Below are 24,073 nucleotides of genomic sequence, written 5' to 3' on the forward strand. Positions count from 1 at the left end.
TGTAACATTGGTTTAATACTATTTTACTGGGGGGGGAAAGACTGATTCACTCAAAAAAATTTCAGAGAGGATATTTCTAAATATTTTATTCAAATTGTAGTTTAAAAACTGGCTAGACCTTATTGAGAAGGCTAATATGTGAGTATATCTTTAGAAGATGAAAAGATACAGTCATTCTGTTAGGTTACTAAGATATGGTAGAGAAAAGAATAGCAATTTATTAAATGGAATTCCAGTGGTCTGAAAATAGCAATATTCCTCTAAAATTCAGGAAGCAGATTACTCATCGGGCCCAAATTTTTCTAGTAACAAGAGAGCAAATATTTCAGACTTAAATAATTATGTAGAATTAAGTAGGCTACTTCAATATTACATTCCCTTTCGATAAAATATATTCAGTAAAATATGATATAGTTAACCCAAATCAGACAACAGCAAGAACACTGAGAATTGCTATGTTTCTATATATTACTGATAAAAATCAAAGCAAATTTTCACCTTTATATACTGCTGAACTTGGACAGGCTCAAATCCAGTGAAAAGCACAAAAGGTGTCAATTCTGGTGTTAACTTTTTAGTGGGAGGTGGTATGTCTTCAATTCTACAAAATGAATACATACAATACAAAAAAAAGCTTTATTTCACTTAAGACTACAAATATCTTTACAAAAGTTATCCTGTAAAACATATGCATTAAATAACCCCCAACATTACAAATAAAAGTAGTTATACCTTAATGTCTTCCTAACTTACAGCATTTAAAAAACAATCAAGCTGTATTTCCGACAAAAGTACAACTCAATTTCTTACTTCTGAATTCTTGAGAGTTTCATTACACTGAAAAGCATAAACCACTGGAGATTTTTTTTAACAATTCCACCACAACTATTATTAAAATTATAATTAATTTCTAACTTTTGGAGATTTAACACATACTTCAGTTTGTCTGAATTCATGGCATGCACCTCTCTATCCCCAATACTCTTCTGTAAGACCCTGTACATATAAGAGATGGGAAAAGTAGGAAGGAGAGGAATTAATAATGGCTCTTAAAAGCTATAACTGAAAAGACCCTAGGATTTAATAAAACTAAATATTTGGAAATCAATGACTTGGACGGTGAAGAAATTTTCTTTCCTACATGTCAAATTCTATAGACAGAGTTGGATTTTTAAATCTCATTAATTAAAAATTATAATCATGTCTCTTTTTAAGAAGCTCAAAGAACAAAATGCACATAACGCTGACAAGTTTTCTTTTTAAAACTCACACTTACCTAATACATTTTCTCACTTAACACATTAGGAACATGTGCTATTCACATTAAAATATCTATATAATATGAATGTGTATCATGCATACTAAAGTCACTGAAATCTTTACCCTTTCTCTATTATCTTGGAATTTATTTCCCAGCTCTCCTTTCATAGCCACAAAAAAACCCACAACTCTATATGAACCATGAAGTCAAGTTAATTTCTAGTTTATAACAAAATCTCTATTACTACTGTCCCAAAGAAAACTTTAAAAAGCTTCATTTTAAAAAAAAAAAGTGAGAAAGGTTAAATAATAAATTTTGTTTGTATTCATTTTACAAAGCTATACAAATAGTAATCTTGTCTCCTTTGTACACGTCCACATTTAAATTGTACTGCTTTACATCAACAGCAATAGGAAGTCAAGGAAAAAAGAAAGACTGCAGCTTCAAAAATAAATTGCTCTTATAGCTCCCAATAGCTCATACTTGACTTTTAATTTCTGATTATCTTTCACGAAATATAAGACTATTTACCCTAAAGCAAAATTTCTTATTCATAAATATTAGAGTATCCCTAAAACTTTTCTTAATCTAGGGTGCAATAATGAGATAACCCATGGACTTTTAAAAATTCAATGTTAAAAAAAAGTTTTATTTATGATACTTCAATCATTCTCTTGAAGATAGTCAATACAATTCAAATTTTACTTTAAAAATGAAAAAAAAAATACAATACAGCCTATACTGTGAAAAGGGAAGGGAAGGGAAAGGAAAAGAACCTCAAAGAAATAAAAATAGAAACAAATTTAAATAGTAATACAAATTATACTGATAAAATATATTAAACCTCTTTTAAGCTACATAATCACACTTCAAACCATTCCTTAAACTTCTAAAGGGTTTTCTAATAATTAGAAGAGTGTCACCAGAACTCTTTAAACATATTTGTAGTTTTGCCTTTTCTTAAATTATCAGTACTATGTCACTAAGGACCAATGTTTTCCAAACATTTTCAACCTATGACAAACCTGAGAACTTACCAAGCAGCACCCCCTTCTCTCCACTAAACACACACACACACACACACACACACACACACACACACACACACTCTCTCTCTCTCTCTCTCTCTCTCTCTCTCTCTTCTCCTCCTCCTCCTCTCTCCACCACTTCAAGCTTCCTGGTCAAAAATTGGGAGAGGAGAACCCAGCGAACTCAGAACAACAGGACGATGTCTCAGAACAACAAATAACTGGTTGGAAAATGGTGCCCTAGACTATTATTGCAACTTGGGTACTTTAGTTCTTTAACTATAAAATGAGATAGAGATGTTAATGCATAGGAAAGATGTAAGATAAGTGAAAATGTATTCTAAAATACTGAATGAAAATTTCTCTAAGTGTAAACTAATGATATTTTGAAATAAATATTCAGATCTTCAAGAGGTGCTGTCATTCTAAAATACATCTAAGATTATTCTACAATAAAAGTAGCAACAATAATTTAAAACTGTCCTTACCTGGCTCTTTTGGAAGAAGGCTGGATGTTAGCTACTTCATTCTGTTTCAGTTTAGGAGGTAACCTCATACTCTATAATTAAAACATCTTGTTTAAGTTTACAAAGGAATAATTTTAGAGGTTGACTTTCTTAAAAATGGTTATGCACATATTTTTCAACATGCAAACACACAAGAGCCATATGAGCAAAATATATTGCTTGGAGAAGGAAAGCAAAAATTAAGAGAAGAAACATTTTAAAGATTTTAAAAGTTAAAAATATTATAACCTTAGAGTCATCTTCAATTTTTCCCTCCTTATATTGTCTGTTACCAAGTTAAACTAATTATTGAATCCACCATACTGTTATAATGAAGAGATAGCACACTGGTGAATGGTTAGAAATAGCACCATTTTCCCCAATTAATTCTATAAGAGTGTTTGTGTACCAAAAAACAGGGGCAGTTTGGGGGTAATGGTTATCAGAGTCTTTTTCCCTATGAAAGCACTTCTTGTATACAATCATTAAACTACTATTAGGAGCTCTGTGACCCTGGTTTCCCTCTTAATATCAAATGCTATTTTCCTTTCCAATATGAGAGCCATGAACCTATGCATCATCCTCATCAATTCATATCTGACCCACTATATCAAATTTTCATTTATTCTAAATTACTTTATTTACTGATATATTGTTTGGAAATATTTTTCAGACAGTACTCACCATCCCCTCACCCTCAAATATACTTTATTAAGAGACAAGGATGTATCCTATTTTTAACAGTACAGTTTTCCCTTCCATACCGTGGGGTTTAGGGGCATGGCACCCCTCGCAATCTGGAAAATTCACATAAAATTTTTTGGCCCTCCCTTTGTACCAAAGAAGAAGTCTGAATTTTCTTTTTCTTTTATGGGGTGTTTACAGTACCTTATTGTAAAATTTGTGTTAAGTATTTGGTCATAAACTATATTATACAATACTACATATACATTTTATGCATTTCTGAATTTCTAAACTCTAAGGCCTACTGACCTTGGAGGGTCATGTACAGCTTTTGCAAAACACCCAAAAAATATCCACGTAATTTCTTGTGCCAACCTGGACGATGGAGAAAATTACAATATGGAAGGGATAACTATATAGTACACTACCACTAATCACTGTATTTGACCCAAGTTTTGTTGCCTCTCCACACTGACTTTTTTTATGCTGTTGTAGTCATGATACATAATGTTCTTGTGGCTTTATTTTCTTCCTCCCTTTCTCCCAGTTCTAGCACTATATGAGTCTATGAACCTGTGAACTGACATTTCATTAACTTACAAATGTGTTATGTTCTGTCAACAATCAACTGTTGGATATGGATTCAAGCAGAGATCTAAACCATGCTTTCTTCTTCCTTCTACCTCAGCTTAATCCTGTTCCCACATTTCATCCCTTCATATCTAGGCCCTCCTGGCCTAAAAGGTTACAATTAGCTAATCTGACATACTCATTGTATAAATCTATCTACTGGAGGTTACAGTAGATCCTAATTTTAAGGTGCATATCTGCATAACAAAGGCCAAGAAACAACTATTCAGACTTCTTATATTGTATTAATTTATATACAATGATTAACAAAAACTTGCAAACCAGTTTAAATGATGGTGGCATCACCTGAAAATGTGAAATATCTATGAATATACCTGTATATGTGTATTACACATACACACAACTACACAAATAGTATAATGACAAGCTTTAGTCCAGTCAAGAAGGGCTTTAAGTGCCAAGGCAGTGGCTTTATTAAAAAAATGGTGGTGCTATAAAGAAAGTAAAAAACATGTTCCCCGGCCAGCTCACAATCTAATGGGGAAGGCAGCATGCAACAAAGTATGAACAAGATAGACAGTGTTTAAAAAAAAAAGGTATGTATACATTGTAAATGAGAGTTAATAGCAGAGGGAAAGCACTAGCAGTGGGAGAAGGGGAAGTACAAGGTATGCTGGGAAAGGACTTTTGGAGCAGGTGGGGTATGAACTGAGTCTTGGAGGTGAGTTGGAAGGGAGAGTAAATAAATGCCTGTTAATCAAAAAAAGTTAAAAAAAAAAAAAAAGAAGCTCCCTATTCTGTAAGTTAAAATACAAATTCTTCTATTTGACATTTAAATCTGCTCACAACCTAGCTGCAACCTAGCTTTCTTGATTAATTTCACAAAACCTTCCTTCACACTGACTAGACTGCTGTTAAACTGCCCTTATCTTCTATTCCCCAAATAAAACATTCCATCTCCTGCCTCTACAGAGGCTATCCCCAGGGTCAAGAAGGCTCTCTTCAAGGATCATGATGTTAAAATGCCATCTCTTACAAGGTCTTTCCTGATCTTCCCAGCTGTTAGTGCTTCTCTTACTCCAAAATGACTTTGCATATACATATATTATATTTGCTTTACTCTGTCTATGTTATTTCCTGCCACAGTATAAACTCCTGGAGGGCACAGACTGCTTCAGTAACTTGCTCATAATAGACACTCAATGAATACTTACTACACTGAAAACGAACAGCTGATACAATGCCCTTCTCCTTATGCTAACCACAAATCATATAATGACATTTATTCCCTCCTTTTCCCTCTTAAATAAAGTACCTACTGCATGCTAGGAACTGGAGTTGAGAAGATAATTCAGTTCAATTCATAAGCATTTATTAAGTGCTTACCACATTCACAGGTTGTGCTAGGTACTAGGGAGGAGCTTACATTTTACTACACAATCCATTCAGAAACAATGCCATTTACATTTTGATATTTGATATTTTCATGATAGAAGCCTACTCTAATTTGGGGAATTTTTTGCTGAAGAAAAGACAAAGGAAAAAAAGTTTTATTATTTAACATCAAAATTTCAAGTAGTACATTCTCCAGTGGTGATTCTGAAAGGACTTTTCCCCCCATATTCTTATTAGACCTATAGTATTCTGGTCAAATACATTTATATCCCTAAATAAAGTATGTTTCATGTATATATATTTTTAATTTTCAAGATCTATCAGGTCTCCAAATTGACTACAAAGCAAAAGGAAATTAAATTTAAAGGTAATACTAATTAAACATTACCCAATTCGTCTTGTTCTAATGGCTGGGACACAGTGCAAGTATCTGTAAAAAAGTTCCAGACCAATAAAGAAAAATTATATAGCATTTTAAAATTGGAAAAGCACTTTATTACATACACCATAATAACTGTTATAATTTTAAAAATGAAAAAAATGCCAGAGAGCTTCCAAAAGCTGATAAGTACATATAAGATAAAATCTGTGCTTGTTAGGATAAAGACTCTGATGACCATAATTCACCTCATCTATCTGATTTTCAGGTTGGGAGTGAAAAGAGCAATCAACCTAACTCTCAGGAGATCTGAGTTAGAATTTTGGTTCTGATATTTATTAGTTATATGAATGTGGGTAAGTCATTTCATTTTTCTATGTCAGTTTCTTCAACTATAAAATGGGAATGATACTTGCACTACCTACACTTCACAAGGTTGTTGTAAAGTGTTCTGCAATTATAAAGCGTTATTTGTCAGAAAAATTATACTACTTCTGATGACAAATCAAATGTAATAGTCACTCATGCCCAAAACAAAAAGAGATAAACACTGTCATGTTGTTATAAATATTAATAAAATAGGACACTCACAGAGATTACTCAGAAGATGCTCAAAGATCAACAGTGGCCCCAAGATCACACTTAAAAATAATATAGGTTAGAAAGATCAGGTTCTAGGCCAATTTGTTATCTGATCATAATGACAAAGTCATTTTATGTAATTGTAAAAAATGAGAATAATCCAAGTCCCCTATATATACGACAGGGAAAATGTGAAAAAGAGTCAACGAATGTAAACTCTGAATTCGGCAATGAAAATATAAGCTGGAAGAGGGGAGAAGGAAGAGAATCTGGAACTCAAAAGTTTTAAAAACAAATGTTAAAAATTGTTTTTACACGTAACTGATGAAAAATAAAACAGTAAATAAAAGGAAAATGAAAGCTATATATGTGTGTGTATATATGTGTGTGTGTGTATGTATATATAGATAGATAGATAGATAGATATATGAGATAAGAAAGATTTATACACCATCCCATAGTACAGGCTTGAGCTGTCTAATCCAAGATCCTACAGGAAAACATGCAAAAAAAAAAAATCCATAGTGCTAATCCTAAAGTTAAATAATTATGATAGAGAAATGCAAAAGTTATTTTTAAACCCAATATTTAATTAGCAATGATTAAAACATAGTATATACTGACGCACAGAAACAGCTGCTAGAAATAACTTTTGTTCTACCTAAGCTACCATATTATGTATAATATATTTGCTATCATTTAATCTATTTTAATTTATTCCATGAATCTACAACTTAGAATATTCAATAAATTATTAAAATGATGGAAAACAAAGTGAGGTTATTAACAACATACCATTAGCAGCTCTGCTGATACCTTTAATGGAACCCTCCATGCATCTAAGAGAGAAATACAAGATTTTACAATTAGATCATTATTTTTAAAAAGCCTTCATATAAACATGTAGTACATTCATGTTCTCTCTATGGTCAGGTCACTTAGTTACAATCTAACGCGAATGAGTCTGTGATGGCCTCCATGCTAGTCAGTAAACTTTATTTTTAAAGCTACTACCTACATCTTAACCCCTGGGTCAGCTATTTCTAAATGTATGCCACTAAAAATGAGCAGGATGTTTTTCCAAATTACCACTACTCAAAACATAATTTGGGGGCAAGTCTTTTTGTACATAAAGAAAAACACATTATACTGCATTTATTTTTTACGAAACCCACTCATGCTGAATTTTAGCAACAACTGGAAATAAGCTCAGTATAAACACATCCAGGGAATGTATTTTCACCATTTACCAGAAGTAGGCAAAACACCATTTAAGTACAGGGTCAGACTATTTCTAAACAGAAAGCCTAGGCAAGTTTCCCTACTGGGAAGGTCTTCAAGGGGCTAAAAAATTATTGTTCTGAGGCTTCCAGAAACAGTACTCATTAAGGGATACAGCAAAAGAATAGTTTCTACTGTTAATCCATCCCTGTCCTTCTGGAAAACGTGAAGGTATTCTAATCATTTATAGAAAGAAGCCTGAAAGCCCTTTGTCATATCAGGCAACCTATGTGGGTCAGATCTGAACCAACAGCTAAACCAATGATCTCAGCATACAGAATTTTCCAATCTGAAAACCATTTTTTGTCACTATCTACATTAGGGGTAATATGACTGTACTAACAGAGAAGGAAGAACTTTAAAAGTGAACCTCTATACTATCTTGGAGGAGAAGATAGTACAACTTGGCAGTGGACTGTTTTCTTATACTGATTTACTTCCTCTAAAATCCTAGTAGAATGCTGCTGGCCTCTGTACTTAATCTTGTCTTATTCAATACATTTTAACAGCTTGGAAGAAGACATAAAAAGTAATTTGCAACTAAAAGGTCCTATATAAAAGTAGGCTATTACCATCACATTAAATTTACAGATTAGATAACACTGCACAACTAACAGGTTGGATGACCATCAAGAGTTAAAAAAAAGATTAAAAGGCTATAAATGAGTTGGCACTAGCAAGATTACATGCACTCCTATAAAATATCAAGTGCAATATTTACAACAAAGAGATAATATATGGGAAAGTGCTTTTGTAAACTATAAACCATTATATTAAAAAAGGTGCTATTACTAGATTCAAAGGTCAACTGCTTATGTCGATCACAGACCTGACCTAACAAAAGTAATCAACACAAAAGACCTAAGGATTCTAAATCCAATATGAGTGAATAGTGTGGGACAGATAACAAGGATCCACTTATTCATTCAACATTTAAGTGTATACTCTATGTAAGACATTGTGCTAAGCACTAAGGGAAGTTATAAAGGTGAATCAGCACAGATGAGATAGTCTGTGTCCTAAAGAAACTTATAAATAGGGAAGATAAAGTATGCAAACAAAAAATCAGTATACAAATTATAATATAATATGTACTAAGTACTATGGGAGTTATAACAAAAGTAGACATTATTTCATTTAGGCAGGCAGTTTCATGAAACAAGTGTCACCTTAGTTGGTGTGGTGGGAATGGGAATGATTTCAAAAGGAGTCAAATAATCTGAGTCCATAGGGCTAACACTTAATAGCTATGTGATCCTGAGCAAGTCACTTAACCTACGGGCCTTAGTTCCTCATTTGTAAAATAATGACGATAATACTTACACTATCTACCTCACAGAGCTGTAATAAGTAACACTGAAAATGTGAGTTAAAAACTAAGTAAAAATAGGAATAGGTTTATTCTGTGTAGTTTCAAAGGGCATAATTAGGACAAATAGTAGAAATTACAGGGAGACAGATGTTGGATCAACATAAAGAATCTACCTATTGAGCTATCTAAAAATGGAGAGCCCTCTCAAATAGCTAACTCATCACTGCTGAAAGTATTTAGGCAGAGGTTAGAAAGCAATTTTTCATGGAGGTTGGAGAAAAAATTATTGCACTAAGCGGAAAGCTGGACAAGATAACTTCTATGAGTCTTTCAAACTCAAAGAGAAAAAATAATGAAGCACAGGAACTCTGTAAGGAGAAACAAAAAGCTCAAAAAGCCAAGTTTACTGGTTAATATGAATAAGATTTCAAAGTTAAGGAGCTTTCAGCTAATTATGGGATGAAAATTAGAAAAAGCCTTAGCGATGTGAAGATGAAGAGAAGTATAATCAGTTTTCACTGCTGGGCTGTTATCCAAGTATTTGTTCTCAATAATTCTAGTTTTAATTCTTTGAATTATAATTTGAAGTATTTGAAATTTTACTTACCCAAAAGATTTAAAACTAAATGCTGAGTAGGAGCAAATGGATCCTGCAGGTTGAACACTGTGTAGCGGCTGCACTGCACCTGTCGCAAGGCCTCAAAGTTCCCAAGCAATATGTCGCAAAGCCACTGGGCATTCACGCATGGTATCCTCCACTCTTTGGCCTTTTCATATTTTAAACCACTTGGCCTTCATATATGGGGAGAAAATTAACTTATCAAATACTTTAAGTTTTTATCAAAACAATTCATAGGTCTCATATCTGTTACAAGAGAATTCTTTTCCTTTTTAACATTGATGAAAATATTAAACAAATCATGTTAAAATTAAAACAGTAATTTAGTAACAGAATAGTCAATCCACATTATAAAATTCATACTGAAATAGAACACCAATTTAATTTCCTGCAGTCCTACTTTTACTTCATTTTCTATTATGTATTTAACTGCAATCCACCTTTAATAGCTATGTCTACAACCATTACCGTGAGCATTTTTACTATTTATTTATTTTTTAAAAGAATTATTTTTGCACTTGGATTTCTGTTCAAATCAATCAATAAACAAGCATTTGTTAAGCAACTTCTATGTGTCAGGCATTACAGCTAGAAACTGGGGTTGCAAAGATAAAAATGAAATTTCACTGCTTTCAAATTCCATCAGGAAGACTTTGTGAGTGTGTGTGTATGTGTGTGACTAAGCTTACAAAACAGATATGAAAGGCAACTTTTTAGGGGGAAGGTGCTAACTACTGGGATGATCAACAAAAGGCTTAATGTAGCTATGAGCTGACTGTCTAAGAAATCTAAGAGGTGGAGATGTGGAAGTAGTAGATTCCAAACCCAGGGAACATCCTGTATAAAAGTGTGAGATGAGAAACGGAATACCTGTGAGCCTCAATCAAGACAGAATGGCTAGAATGTCAAGGGCACAAAGTAAAGTGATGTATGATGGGGCAGAAAATATAGGTTGGAGCCAGGCTGTGATGGGCTTTAAAAGGTAAACAGAGGTGTTTATATGTGATCCTAGGGGCAAGAGAAAGCCACTGGAGTTTTCTAAGGAGGAGAGTGAAATGTCTGGACCTGTAATTAAGGAAAATCATTTCAGCAGTTGTATGGATAATGGACTGGAATGAGACCAATTAGGAAGCTACTACAATAATGATGAGGACCTGATGATAGAGAGAAAGAAACTGATGTGAGGAGATGTGGATGTACAACTGCCAAGACGTCAGCTGACTGGACATGTGGGCTCAGAGTGAACAAGAATCCAGAAAGACTGAGTTTGTGAACCTGGCTAACTAGAAGCATAATGGTATCCTTAACAGAAAGAACTTCATTATAGCAGGAAAAACAGAATTGTGAAATATATACTGTATAAAGAATGTACATAGTTTTCTGGTAAGACTCAGACTGAAAATAATTCCATGAAGTCACTTACTCTTTACATATGAGTACTGTATTGCTACGGCACAAATAACCTGTATATTTGGCACCTGCCAAGTAAGCCATTAATTTTAGGTCATCTCTGTCACCATCAACAAATCCAGTCACTGAAATAATCTGTTGAAAAAAGTAAAAAGCATTACAACAAAACCCCAAAGTACTACTATATCTTTTAAGTTCCAGGGACACACAGAATGTGGGGACATATTATAAAAACATTTCAGTATTATCAATCAACCAATAAATCAGCAAACATTTGTTAAATGCTTACTGTGTACCAGGCACTATACCGGGTGCTTGGGATACAAAGAAAAAGGAATTATATTACCTGCCTTCAAGAAGCTTCCCCATTCTAACTGGACTAACAACATATATGCTAATCAGTACAAGTAAATATTATGTTTAAGAATTCTGATTTGCAGTAATGGTCAAAGTAATGTATACAGTATAAAAAGAGAAATCAATGAGTATAATGAAAATATTTTTCTAACCCTACATATTAGAAGTTGAATTTTTAAAGAGAATGAGGAAATGGCTATTTAATCATGAGATAGCAAGTATCCCTAAAAACGATGCCTTCTTTGGAGCAATCAACTGGTGTATTTGGACATCAACAATCTAAAAACCTGAAGTGAAAGCTTTCAGAGAATCAATCAAAAAGTCTTTACTAAGTATGGACAAGAGTAGATGGAATCCATGTTCTAAAGATGACACAAAGAAATCTAAAAGAAGGTGGCACAGTGGATAGAATACTAAACTTGGGAATCAGGAAGGCCTGATTTCAAATCCTGCTGTGTAACGCTAAGCAAATCATTTAACCTCCGTCTAATAAACAGCCTCACCTAAAATAGATATAGTCATAATAGTATAATGAGATAATATATATAAAGTGCTTTGCAAACCTTTACGTACTACATAAACGCCAGCTACTGTTACTATTAAAAAGAAAACTATGTATGTCAGTAATAATACAAGAGATACCAAAAGTAAATAGGAGATATAGCCAACTTTGCTGCACTTAACTCAATAATTAAAAAAAAAAATCAATCAATTTATCTATGTAAGTACTCCCTCCAAAATGTAATCAATGGTTTCATACGTTACCATGGCCCAAGAGAGTGCAGAATAGGAATAGTAAACTGGAACAGAATTTTTGTAGAGGTATAGTAGATTATTTAAAAAGACCTATATACATGTAACGTGAAATTTTCTCTTACATGTTGAGAACATGGCTTTCCTCCTGGTGGGAATGCCACTGGAAAATGAAGGGCTCGATGAGGTGGTATCATTTTCTTCTTTTTTAAGACTGTATTTAACCAATGTGCAGTGACACATCTTTTTCTTTCTCTCACCGCCTGTCAAATATAAAATTTTAGATTTTTACTGAAGGACTAACCACTATCTACATTATTTTATATGCTGTATAACTATCACCTTTATTTGGAAGGCCATAACCAAAGAAATGCAATGGGACTTGCTAAGGACCTAAAGGACTAAAACACTAGTTTTTAAATGTATCTGGTTCAACAATGTAGTTGGATAATTTAGGTGCATTTGACAAGATTTTACTTTTCAAAACTTATAAGAAGCTACAATTAAACTAAGAAAAGGTCAAGAGATTTTTTTCATTCATTTAGTAAGACAATGACTGTGACTATTTCAACTAAATTAACACTACAATATTTCACTATTCTCTAGTAAGATAAACATACTGCCACACCTGAGTTTAACCCCTCCCTCACAAAAAATCTGCTCAACAATCTTCAAAAAATTATCAAGAAAAAAACCTCGAATATTTCTACAAATTCAGACTTTCTTGGCTGTTACATGGGAAGACGCAGAATTTGCAAGGACTTTTGTTAAATAGATATACATTGGGCATGCTTCCTTTAAGACAATGAAATTACATAGCTGAAGGCTCATTAGGTAGGCAAATAAAACTAAGAAGAAACAATAACTAGTATGAATGGTACATATTCTGAACCAAAACTTAGGTCCCTATGGAACTCTAAAGTCCCTGAAAGAGCAAGGATCCACACTTACCTCTCCACACACATTCTTTCAAGCAATAAAAAGTGCCTATTCCCACCCACCATTTAGTCAATCAGCCGGAATTCTGTGATGCTTCAGCAAGTAATAGGGATTCATTCCCATCATAGCTAAAAGATTACCTGGAATTTCTCCTTCCTTTCTCCCTCACCAACAGTATACCACAGGAGCAACTTTAGGTACCTACAGAAATTCATTATTAAACAGAAGTTTTTTTCTTCTGAATGTAATTAAGATCCTTTCCCAAAAATGATGAAAATTTACCAAAACCAGATATCATGCCAATAAAACTATGGCATCAGACATTTTTCATTATCAGCTTTTATTTTATTTACTTACCTGTGCATACATACTACTGACTTGACTTTCACAAAGAAGATGTGTACATCTGCTTGTAAATGTGGGATCCACAGAGCCACCATGTGCTTGTATTATCTGGTCACCCAAGAAAACCCCAATTTACATCTTTTATTAGTCTAACCAATTATAAATATCAGTCAATTAATTTAGTGTAAGAATATCACTTCGTAGTTACATGACAAATTTCTGCAAAACATGAAAAGTTACAGGATGGTTCTAAACTACAATAAAACAAAAACTAAATTAATTATAAATTTGACTTAGATTGTGAGGAGGGGAATGATAGGGACATCAATACTTCAAGGGAAAAAAGCAAAACAAGAAAATATACAAAAACAAAACATTTATTTCATTAGACAAACAAATTATCTTACAGAGGAGATCCTGAGTTCAATACAAATTCAGCCCTATTTCTTACATCTTCTATCTATCTACAATACTGCACAGCGGGAACTGATTTTCAACAATGAGAGAGCTCTGAGGCATCCACTACTTGATCTACAATCACCACAGAAAAATCCAATCAGGTTCAGGATACTCTTATTTGCTAAAGTAGTAAAGTGAATAGATTTTGGATTTCCAAAGTTTCAAACAAAAAGCTTTCCAATTAAGCCTTAAACAATCAGAATTCAATTACCCAACTGGAATACTCGAAGTATTATGCTTAGAAATGGATATAATGCAAAAGTCATATTCCAAATCAGATTTTTTTACTTTTTGTTTTTGTTTTTGTTGTTGTTGTTGTTTTGTTTTTTTGGCTAGGCAATAGGGTTAAGTGACTTGCCCAAGGTCACACAGCTAGTAAGTGTTGAGTGTCCGAGGCTGGATTTGAACTCAGGTCTTCCTGACTACATGGCCAGTGCTCTATCTACTGTGCCACCTCGCTGCCCCCTATTTTTTTTTTTACTTCTACTAAAGTAAAATGAATAAGTATAATTTTTAACGCTCATAGCTAAATAAAAAATAGAGCACTGCACCAGAGTCCGATGGACATGAGTTCAAATCCAGCCTTGGACACTTATTAGTTGTGTAACCCAAAGCAAGTCACTTAACTCCTACTGCCTCAAAAAAATAATTTAGGGGCAACGAGGTGGCGCAGTGGATAGAGCTCTGGCCTTGGAGTCAAGAGGACCTGAGTTCAAATCAGAGCCCAGACACTTGACACTAGCTTTGAGACGCTGGACAAGTCACTTAACCCTGACTGCCTCACCAAAAAGCAAAAGAAAAAAAAAATGAAAAAAAAAAAAGAAAATAGTGTATTGTCAAAGTGATAATCACTGCTTGGTTTCTCATCATAGCTACAAAAAGTCACATAAAAATAACCATGTTTTATGAGTGAACAGTCTACTATTATGAGATTTTTCCATTAACTACAATAACAGCAAAAAGAAATTAAGGCCAATCTTAATTAATAATACTTTGCAAACTACTGTTCTATGACATTTAAATTTTTATTCTAATAATTTAAGAAAACTCTATACTTCATTTTAGTTTACTTCCCATCTTTATTCATTTATATAACCCCTATATCTTTCTCCTTTTAAAATAAACATTTATAATAAAAAAATTATAATCTTATATTGCTCTTGAAGGTGTACAAAGTGCTTTACAAATAATAATCTGATTTGAGCCTTGTTATTAAGATTTTTATTATTACCTCCATTTTACAAATGAGGAAACTCAGGTTCAGAGAGGAGAAGTGACCTACCTATAGCCAGAGAGCTAATGCTGGTATCAGGATTCCAAACCAGATCCTTCTTGCTTCCGTAGTTAGCCCTCTAACCACTAAGTCACATTGTTTAATTTACAAGTTATTTATGTAAATTACAACATACACACACAAGTTAGTCTAGATGGCATAGTGGATAAAGCACTGGACTAAGTCAAGAAGGTTTCAGCTCAAGAGCCTCAGACACGAATCCTTTCTCAGCCTCAGTTCCCTTATCTGTAAAATGGAGATAAACTTAATACCTACTTTCCACGCAGATCAAATGAAATAATTTATGTTAAGTGATTTGTAAATCTTAAAGTGCTAGCTAAAAACTACTTATTAGTTATTAAATACAGATCCACCAGAAAAAAACTTTAATAAGAAATATCTAATAAATAAATATTTAATAAGAATTATTTCTTTGGGACAAGTCTTACCCTTTTCCAGGTTGCCAACAGTTGTTTATCAGACATCTGTTCTGGATAATCAGCAATTGCAAATACACATCCCAATAAGAAACATTCTTCTGGAACTGAAAAAGAATTGCACAGAAAAACAAAATATAATACAATCCACTAACTTTTAATAAAGAGATATGGGAAATATATCTTACCAAGTAAAATCTGAAAGTTTGGAGGTTATCTTTGGGGCCAGAGAAATTTTTGTAAAAGATTTGAAAACTTTTGCAAGAAAATTTCCAGCTCAATTTACTGAGACAGCAATCTGAATTAAAGATAGCTAAATCAACATTATTTATTACTACCCACTGTAAATTAAAGCTAGTGGTCATATTATAGGATGGATTATAAAAAATGGTAACATATATGTATGTGTATAGTTTTATGAGCTTTAATAATTTAAATACTGAAGTAAAGGTCTTAAACCCTAAAGCAGTAGACAATTCCTCCAGAGATGGCAGATTCTTTATATTAAGAGATTCACATTTTCCATTTTGAATGATAATGATGATATAATCCCCACCCTCAAATAATCAAGCATTTCACACTTTTAAAAAAGCAATACTTTTAGGAGGAAAAAAAAGATTGCTAACTTTCCACTGCTGGATCATGTCCAAAGAGCGGATGATGCTGTGACAGCTGCTGCTGCTGCTGCTGCTGCTGCTGCTGCTGCTGCTGCTGCTGCTGCTGCTGCTGCTGTGTTTGCTGAGATGGAAGGGCCTGTGATGTTTGACTCAAATGTTGTGCTGTTTGATTTTGCATTTGCTGTTGCTGCTGATGTTGGTGCAGACGTTGTAACTGCTGCTGCTGTAACTGCTGCTGCTGCTGCTGCTGCTGCTGTTGCAGGTTCTGCTGTTGGAGCTGTGCTAACTGTTGCTGTTGCAGCTGCTGCTGTTGCAGCTGATGGAGCTGTTGCTGAAGAGCATGCTGTTGCTGGAACTGCTGTAGCTGTTGCTGAGGGCGATGAAGCTGCTGTTGAGGATGTAACTGCTGCTGTGGAAACGGCAGCTGTTGCTGCGGAAACTGATGCTGCTGATGGACTTGTTGCTGTGGCTGTGAAAACTGATGAGGCTGTTGCTGAGGGTAAGGCTGTTGGGAAATCTGCGGTGGTTGTTGCTGCTGCTGAAGTTGCATCAGCTGCTGAGGTTGAAGATGTAAAATCGGATGGTGCTGCTGCTGCTGCTGCTGCTGCTGCTGCTGCGTCTGATGCTGCTGTTGTAACAAATGTGCCTCTGGAGTTAGTTTCACTTGACTAAAGAACACGGCATTTGCATGTCCCTGTTGGCTATGATTTACCTGCTGTTCTAAATTTTTTGTAGGTGCTGAAAGAGACTGTAAGATCTAGAAAACAAAGATTTAATGAAATGTCATTATCCAATATACAAGATATTTCCACACTTAGCTAATAAGTTACTTGAAAGAAAACAGAATAATTTTACAAGACTTTCAGATATCAACAATACGGGAAACACGAACAATTCTAAAAAACTTCAAAACACATTACCCCTAAACTGTAATTTGTATTGTTAAGTAACTGATTTAGTAAATAGACACTGACACTCGAGGATCATCAATGTTTGAAACTATATGATTAAACAACTTAAAGATAATGGATCATAAAAAGGAAATGAAAATGAATGTTAATGAAAATGAGTTCATGATTGGTGTGTCTTGAACAACAGAAAAGATTTTGAATATAGGAGAACATGATCACTCTAAGACCTTTCCCAGAGGACTGGGAGAAGTAGGTGGTATGAATGCTACCCTGAGGCCCACTATAGGTCATCTCTCCATGAAATGTCTCCCGTCTAGTTATTTTGATGGGTGCTCCTCCCCAACAAAATTCTGAATTAAGTCCCAGGGAGTAAAGAGTCTTAAGAAGTAGTAAGCACTAGTCCAATATTTTAATGCCAACACCACAGAGAAGCCATCCTTGAAACTTACTGTATTCCTACGTTGAATCTGGACCAATCTAGCACAGAAAGGTCCAATAAAATAAAGATGACTGGAGAGAGGACAGAGCATACCACTCAGAGAGGGACAACAATGCAGCCAGCTACTGAAACTCTAGAAAGAAAGAGTCACTTCTCATTTTTTTCATGGATTGTACCTCCAGCTCACCTCTTCCTCTCTAAAGTTTCAGTAGATGACACATGCACAACAACTAGATTACAACAGAAACCAAGCCTCAATGGTCAGCTGTGGTTATAGCAGTTGGTTCTGATACAAAACCATTATTATTACCTCCTATGTGCACAAAGAAAAAAAACAGAAACGAGCTCCTGCCCTCAAGCTTACATTCTACTGAAAAGCAAAGAGATTTTGCTATCATTCAGTGACATTTTAGATCATTACAACATATTTGCTTTTTAATTGCACAGTATGATAGGCAAGATCTTTAACATATATTTTAATTTTTAATGTACATTCTTCTGAAATTTCAAACATTATTAAATATGAACAACACATTAGATGTGGTTTGACCTGGATAGAATGCAGCTGGATTATCACCTCCTTTATTCCAGATACTGTGGCTCTCAATGCAACTTAAGATCACATTACCTCTTTGGAGCAGTTATTTTCATTGTTGCTTCACACTGTACTTGTAGTACACTAAAACCTCCATCTTCTGCAGATGAACTCTCTAGCCATGCTTCCCAACTTGTACTGATGAAGTTGATATTTTGAACTTCAGTGTAAAACTCTACATTTATCCTTATTAATTTTCATCTTATAAGATTTAATCCAATTTTCTAGCCTTTCTGGACTTTTTGGATTCTATCAATTAAACTTGCTAGCTACGACATCCCCCCAGCTTTGTGTCATCCAAAAAACTGATCAATATGCCACCTACATCTTTATCCAAGTCACCATTAAAGTCGAAGATTTAGAAAGAATTAAAAAGAACTATACAGGTCACCTCGTCTGCTCAAATTATTTTACAGAAGAGGTAATTAAGGTCCAGAGAAATTAAATTCATACTCCTCCTTGCTACAGATATTACTTCAGGCCGAAATCTGCTCATTAATGACTGCACTTTTGGGTTTGGCCACTTAACCTGTTACCAAATCCAACAACTGCACAACAGGCTAATAACTAGCATTTATATAGTACTTTCAGGTTTGCAAAGCATTTTACATATATTATCCCATTTGATCCTCACAACAACCCTGTGAGGTAGGTGCTATTATTATTACCTCCATTTTACAGTTGAGGAAGCTGAGGCACGGGGTCATACAGCTATGAAGTGACATAGAGAAGCTGTCTTCTAGTCCAGTATTTTCACCACTGTGCCACTAAGCTACCCTCAACACATCTCTCCACCTCCACTACAAGAAAAGTAGGAAAAACTTCATAAAATGCTTTACTGAAATCAATGTAAACTTATCTATAAAATTCTCCTGTCTGCTAATGAGGTAAATCTGATATAACCTATTTTGGTGAAGCCATGCTGGCCCTTTGTGATCACTGATTTTTCTTCTAGATGTTCTATAATCACCCTTTTTGATTCCTAGTGGATATTTAAAATGTATTAAAATCAAGGTCACTGGTCTATATTTTACAGACTCCACTGTACCCATTTTTAAAAATTTGAGACATTTGCCCCAATTTGATCTACTGGAACTTCTCCCAATCTCTATGATCTTTCAGAAATCACATTCACCTACTCTTTTAGCACCACAGAGTTTTACTCATCTCGGCCTGATGATATGAGTTCATCAAGGCAAATAGGTACTCTCATTTTTGCTATTATTTTTATGAAACCTTGAGTTTCAGTTCCCTACTAGTCATGTTGTTCTTTTGTCTCCAGTTCAAAGATCTTTCTCCCTAGCAGATAAAACAGCAAAACAAGGACTCAGTAGTTCTTCTCCTCTATGCTGAAGCAAGGTTCCTATTTCTTCTCTGCCTCTCCCATCCCTGACCTACCTTTTAAAAACCCATCATCCGTGCCTAGTATTTCTCGACAAGCCTCACCCCATTCTGAACTTTATGGGTACTGACAATAATTTTACAGAACCACTCTTCTTTTACAATTAACATTCATCCTGTCAAATGACTTTAAATGTCATAACTTATACCTAACTTCTGTATATATTTTTTAAAAATCCAAGTTTCCTTGTCTATCCAGCTTGCCCTATTAAACAAAAAAATCTTCTTTAAACTTGGTTCCCTACTTCAGGATCTCTAGTTCTCCTCATTAGTAACCCACACTCTGTGTATAGACATATGAAGTCATGGACATTACTGGCCTCTCTTCTGTGACTTTATCTCCTATTAATTATTGGCATCTCCACTGTTAGTCTTTCTATGTTGTAACTATTCTTTACAGCAGAATTTCTTAACCTTTTTTTTTTTTTTTGCCATGGATCCCTTTGTCAATCTAGTGACGTCTTAGGACCCGTTCTCACAGTGTTTTAAATGCATGAAATATAATATATGAGATTACAAAGAAAACCAATTATATTAAAATAAAGATGTCCAAATTCATGGACTCCAGGTTAAGAACCCCTGGCTCTATATTACATAAGCTTAACAGTTTCTTCCTTTCACCTCCCTTTTCAGTCTTTTTGACTAAATTTGTAAGACTTCAGCCATTATTGCTGACTCATCACTAGGTGAACTCTATCCCTAGCCGAGAGTCTATCATTTTCATATTTTAATCTTCTGTTCAGAAATATAAATCCATTCTCAAATGCCATTTTCTAAATCAACTCCTTATATCCCAATTCTTCCTTTTAATTCCAAATAACATTTGACTTCCACTGAAAAAAGGGCCTTCCATTTCTCACTCAGGGCTTTGTAACTTTTAGTAGTGCCTTTCAGAATACTTCTGGCAATATCATATACAAAAGCAGCTGGGTGGCAGACTGGATAGACTGCTGCTGGACCTGGAGTCAGGAAGACCTGATTTCTGATCTGACCTCAAAACATTAACTAGCTGTATGACCCTGGGCAAAACACTTAACTTCTCACAGCCTCAGTTTCCTCATCTGTAAAATGGAGATTGTCAGTCAATAAACATGTATTAAGTGCCTAGTAGGTGCCAGGCACTATGCTAGTTACTAGGGATATAAGTACAAGAATGAAGCAATCCCTACTCATAATAAGGTTACATTCTAATGAGGTAAGACAATAAGTACATACGAAACATATACAGTATAAATATCAATCAAGTAGTTCCTATTACATAAGTTAATAAATACAAAATTGTTAAATACAAGGCAATTTGGGAGGAAATAAAGGCATTAATAGTTGGGGGGGATCAGAAAAGGCTTCTTACAAAAAGATGGTGCCTGAGCTTTATCTTAACGGAAAAGGACTTTTAGGGAAGAAGGAAAGAGGAGGTGCATTCCAGGGATGACAGGGAGCAGGGAGACAGTAGATGGGAGTACTCTTTGTGAGGAACAGTGTGAAGACCAGTTTGGCTAGAATGCAGAGTTTGGGACAGGGAGTATGTCCAATGACAACGGAAAGAGAGACTGGAGCTAGGTTGTGTAGGGCTTTAAAAGTTCACACACTGAATATATCTAATTCTTTTTTTCATAACTTTATCTCCTAGCCAACAATTCCACTTAAGACCATAAGATCACTGCTATTCTCAACTCCTACAGACATGAAAACTTATAATTACTTTTGACTCCATTCTCTACCAGCTGATTTTTTTTCCTTTCCTTCAATCCAATGCTAACTAATATGTATTAGATATTGTGAAGAAGGTACTGGGGAAAATAGAAAGTTTAGTGTAGTTCCCTAAAGAGTGCACAATCTGGTAAAAAATTATTTTAATACAAGTTAGACATGGTACCTACAAGAAGATAAAAAGTCAACAACTATGTGAGGTCCAAGGGAAGGAAAAGTTACTGTGGAAAGGAAATATCAGTGCAGGCTAAGGAATTTCAATTTTACTTAAGAAACAATCATTTACTTGGTTATCATGGAAGGGTTTTTTGCATAAAGGAAAGAAATGACCAGATTTGTATAATCCCACATTACCATCTGTCTGAATGACAAATGCCACTTTAATGTCTCCTTCATAGTGGTTTCACAGGTATCTCAGCTAGTTCAACCATCCCGATTTTATAGATGAGGAAACCAAGGCCAATAAAGCCTTGACCAAAGGTCAAAACAGGTAATAAGTACAAGAGAAATGATTTAAAGAGGGTCCTCTGACTTTGAATTCAGTGTTCTTTGCCCTTACTACATGCTACCATTTACCTCAAGCTAATCTATATCTCTCTTCCCTTTCACAAACCTATTGACTCCACTTCCTCTCTTTTCATTCACTTCTAAACCTTTGATAGTCTGGCTTCTGATCTCCTACCTCAAATGAAACTGGTGAAAATAGCAAGTTTAAGGTAATCTCTCATGATGTTCTCTAGTAAAAAATAATTTAAATAAAAGTAACAGAGTGCCTACAACATAGTAAGAGCCTCTGGATTTTCAAAATGATACTGTTCTCCCTTATTCTCATCTACTTCTCTGACCACTCCCTTTCTTGGTCTCCTTTACTGGTTCATTTTCCACATCCATAGGCTCTATCCTGGGCCCTCTTTTCCCATTTTGAACTTGTCCCAAAGGCAGTTCAAATGCATCATACCTAAAACAAAGTATCTTTTCTCTAAAACCATCCCTCTTCTTCCCTATTTCCCTATTTCTGTTGAGGGCACTACCAGTCTTCCAATCACCCAGGTTCACAATCTTGACATAATCCATGACTTACCACTTCCTCTTACCACATACAACTAATCAGTTGTCAAATCTTCTAATTTCCACCTTCAGAACATTTCTTTTATCTAGCCCCTTCTCTCTACTCACATGGCTACTATCCTAATTCAGGCCTTCATTATTTCTCACCAGTTGAATAGCCTAGATACCCAAGTCTCTGATTCAAGTTTCTCTCCCTCTACATAGCTGCCAAAGTGATTTTCTTAAAAGTGAAAATTTGATTGTGCCATTTCCATATTCAAACTCCAATGGCTCCCTACTGACTTTACAATGCAATATAATCCCCTCTTGTTTGGCTTTTTAAGAGCTTTACAACCTGGCCTCAACCTATCTTTCTAGGTTTGTTATACCTTATACTTTTTTCCACATTTTAATTCAGCTAAACTGATCTTCCTGATATTTGTCCCCCATGATACTCCATCTCCTATCTCCATACCTTTGCAACGGCTGCCCTGAATCCCTCGAATTCATTATCACCACTCCTCTAATTCTCAAAATCCCTTGTTTCCTTCAAAAAACTGCTCAAGCTCCATATTTTAGATGCTTTTTTTATTCCCTCTATTTGTGCCCTTCCAGCAAAAACAAAAACAAAAACTCACCTTGTATTTGCTTTGCATATCTTATACTTATATATATTTACCTGTATAAATGCATATTTGTATATTATTGTGTACATATTTTATACACTTATTTATTCACATGTGGTCTCCCCCAAAAGAATATAAGCTTTTGTCTTTATATCCCCAAAACCTAACAGAATGCCCCAAAGGCTTAATAAAATGCTTTTTAACCAATCATTTCCATTTCAAATTCCTCTGGCATTCAAGAATTAAAGGTCTTCCACAGCCCAACAACATCAGTCTATCTTTGCAACTGTGTATTATTTCCCTTCCACAAACTATGCTCCAAACAAACTAAACAACTTTTAGCCACTGAACCATCCCACCCTTATAAAGTTTTTATCCAGGCTATTCCTGAAATACCCTCCCCTCCTTTCCCCTTGCTTTTTGAATTTCTACCTGTTCTTCGAAACTTAATTCAAATGTCCCACGAAGCTTTGGATTGAACTTCCTTCACTCTTCAGTTTTGGACAGAATTTTCCTCCTCAGATCCCATATAACACTTCTGTTTTCTAACTCTATATTGCATTTATCACATAGTATTAAGTACTGTAGCTAATGATGTTGATGTTTTAAAGGTTTTATCTTTCCCAGTTCATGGTGCTGTGTACGTATTAGATATAGTTAATAAAAAGATTTGTTGTATTACACTGAATCATTCTGGACACACCACATCTACAGTACTGTATCCAGATCTAGGTGTCATTATTTTATTAAAAAAAAAATTGACAAACTGGAATACATCCAGGGAAAGGAGAACAGAAATCTAAGAAGACTGGAGATGACACAATGTAAGAACTAACTGAAAGAACTAAGAATTTTAAGTCCAGACATGAGGTGACTTAGAGAGGTTATAACAGCTGTCCAAGTATTTAAAAAGCAGCCATATGGAAGAGATTAGACTTGTTCAGATTGGCACCAAAGCGAAGAACTAAGAGTAATGGATTGATATTTCAGAAAGGCAGATTTTTGCTTAATATGAATGAGACTTTTCTAAAAATTAAAGCTGACCTATAGTGGAAATGGCTGCCTCACAAAGTAAAAAGTATTGATTCCTGGAGGACTTTGTGTACAGTCCTGAAT

General features: G+C 34.6%; 1 protein-coding gene across 3 annotated transcripts in view; it reads right to left on the reverse strand.

Annotated features, from left to right (window-relative positions):
• PAXIP1 (PAX interacting protein 1) overlaps positions 1-24,073 on the reverse strand; it is an 88,706-nt gene that overhangs the window by 18,646 nt on the left and 45,987 nt on the right. For all 3 annotated transcript variants that reach the window (XR_003567211.1, XM_027840994.1, XM_027840995.1), the window contains 9 exons: positions 16,238-16,985; positions 15,624-15,718; positions 13,455-13,550; positions 12,284-12,421; positions 11,062-11,183; positions 9,627-9,811; positions 7,222-7,265; positions 2,778-2,848; positions 499-601 (listed from right to left, as the gene is read on the reverse strand). Coding sequence is in view for 2 of the 3 variants with exons in the window: in XM_027840994.1 (XP_027696795.1) it covers positions 499-601; positions 2,778-2,848; positions 7,222-7,265; positions 9,627-9,811; positions 11,062-11,183; positions 12,284-12,421; positions 13,455-13,550; positions 15,624-15,718; positions 16,238-16,985 (1,602 nt within the window). In the remaining variant the exon portion in view is untranslated. The remainder of the gene's footprint in view (positions 1-498; positions 602-2,777; positions 2,849-7,221; positions 7,266-9,626; positions 9,812-11,061; positions 11,184-12,283; positions 12,422-13,454; positions 13,551-15,623; positions 15,719-16,237; positions 16,986-24,073) is intronic.

Source organism: Vombatus ursinus, unplaced genomic scaffold, assembly GCF_900497805.2.
Source record: "Vombatus ursinus unplaced genomic scaffold, bare-nosed wombat genome assembly UNPS02014852.1, whole genome shotgun sequence".
Classification (NCBI taxonomy): Eukaryota; Metazoa; Chordata; class Mammalia; order Diprotodontia; family Vombatidae; genus Vombatus; species Vombatus ursinus.